Source organism: Trypanosoma conorhini (genome assembly GCF_003719485.1).
Source record: "Trypanosoma conorhini strain 025E chromosome Unknown Tco_14.4_contig_01246, whole genome shotgun sequence".
In the NCBI taxonomy this organism is placed as follows: domain Eukaryota; phylum Euglenozoa; class Kinetoplastea; order Trypanosomatida; family Trypanosomatidae; genus Trypanosoma; species Trypanosoma conorhini.
This window is the reverse complement of record NW_021705342.1, coordinates 1-706: the sequence shown is the minus strand read 5'-3', so window position 1 is coordinate 706 and position 706 is coordinate 1. Positions and strand designations below refer to the sequence as shown.

At 70.8% G+C, this 706-nt stretch overlaps 1 protein-coding gene across 1 annotated transcript, besides 1 other annotated feature; it reads right to left on the bottom strand.

Annotated features, from left to right (window-relative positions):
* Positions 1–231: 231 nt before the first annotated feature.
* Positions 232–272: a microsatellite.
* Positions 273–305: 33 nt separating this feature from the next.
* On the bottom strand, positions 306–706 carry Tco025E_09722 (uncharacterized protein; the record flags this gene model as incomplete). The annotated part of the gene is made up of 1 exon (XM_029376532.1): positions 306–706. A coding segment is annotated over one exon (401 nt), but the record flags the coding sequence as incomplete, so codon positions are not given.

Genomic DNA, 706 nt, shown 5'->3' with positions numbered 1-706 from the left:
CTAGAGGCAGCGGTGGCCCGCGAAGACGACACTTTTTTTGTTTTCTCCTCCGCTGCGGCGGGAGAGGACAGGCGGGGTGTGTGTGCGGCGCGCGTGTTTGTGTGTGGCCTCCCCACGTTGTGGCCATTGCGCCCTTTGCGCGTGAAGGGCCCGCCCTCTGCTGGCCGCGTTGCCCGCGTTGGGTGTTTTTGCGCTGGCCGCGATGAGCTCGTCATTTCTTGCGTTTTGGAGGTGCGCTGGGTGCGGGGCGTGTGCGTGTGCGTGTGGCTGTGGGCTTCTTCTCGAGCCTCCTGGCGGCTGCCCGTTCACGCCCCGTGGGCCGCCGTCGCGCAGCGTGTGAACTGTGCGGGGGGCGGGTGAGGCGCCACAGACCCCCTTCGCCGCACCCTTTTGCCCCCTTTTCGCTGCGGGGGCACGGCGAAGAAGCGGAGGCGCGCTCGTGGCGCAGTCCGGGAGGAGGCGACGGGCGGCTGCGGGTCGGCTCCCGTCCCCACCGACGGGCGCGCGGGGTTTCGGTTTCGCAGGCGGCTGCGGGGCGGCTGGGAGGCGGGGAAGGCGGAACTAACGCGACGACTTTGCGGACGCACAACTTCGCCCTCGTCACGCGCGGGCTGCAAGGGCCCCGTCGAAGCGGCGGCAGCGGGCCGACGGCACTCGTTGGGCCGGCTGGGCGGCGGTAATAACGGCGGCGGGGGGCAGAAGAGAC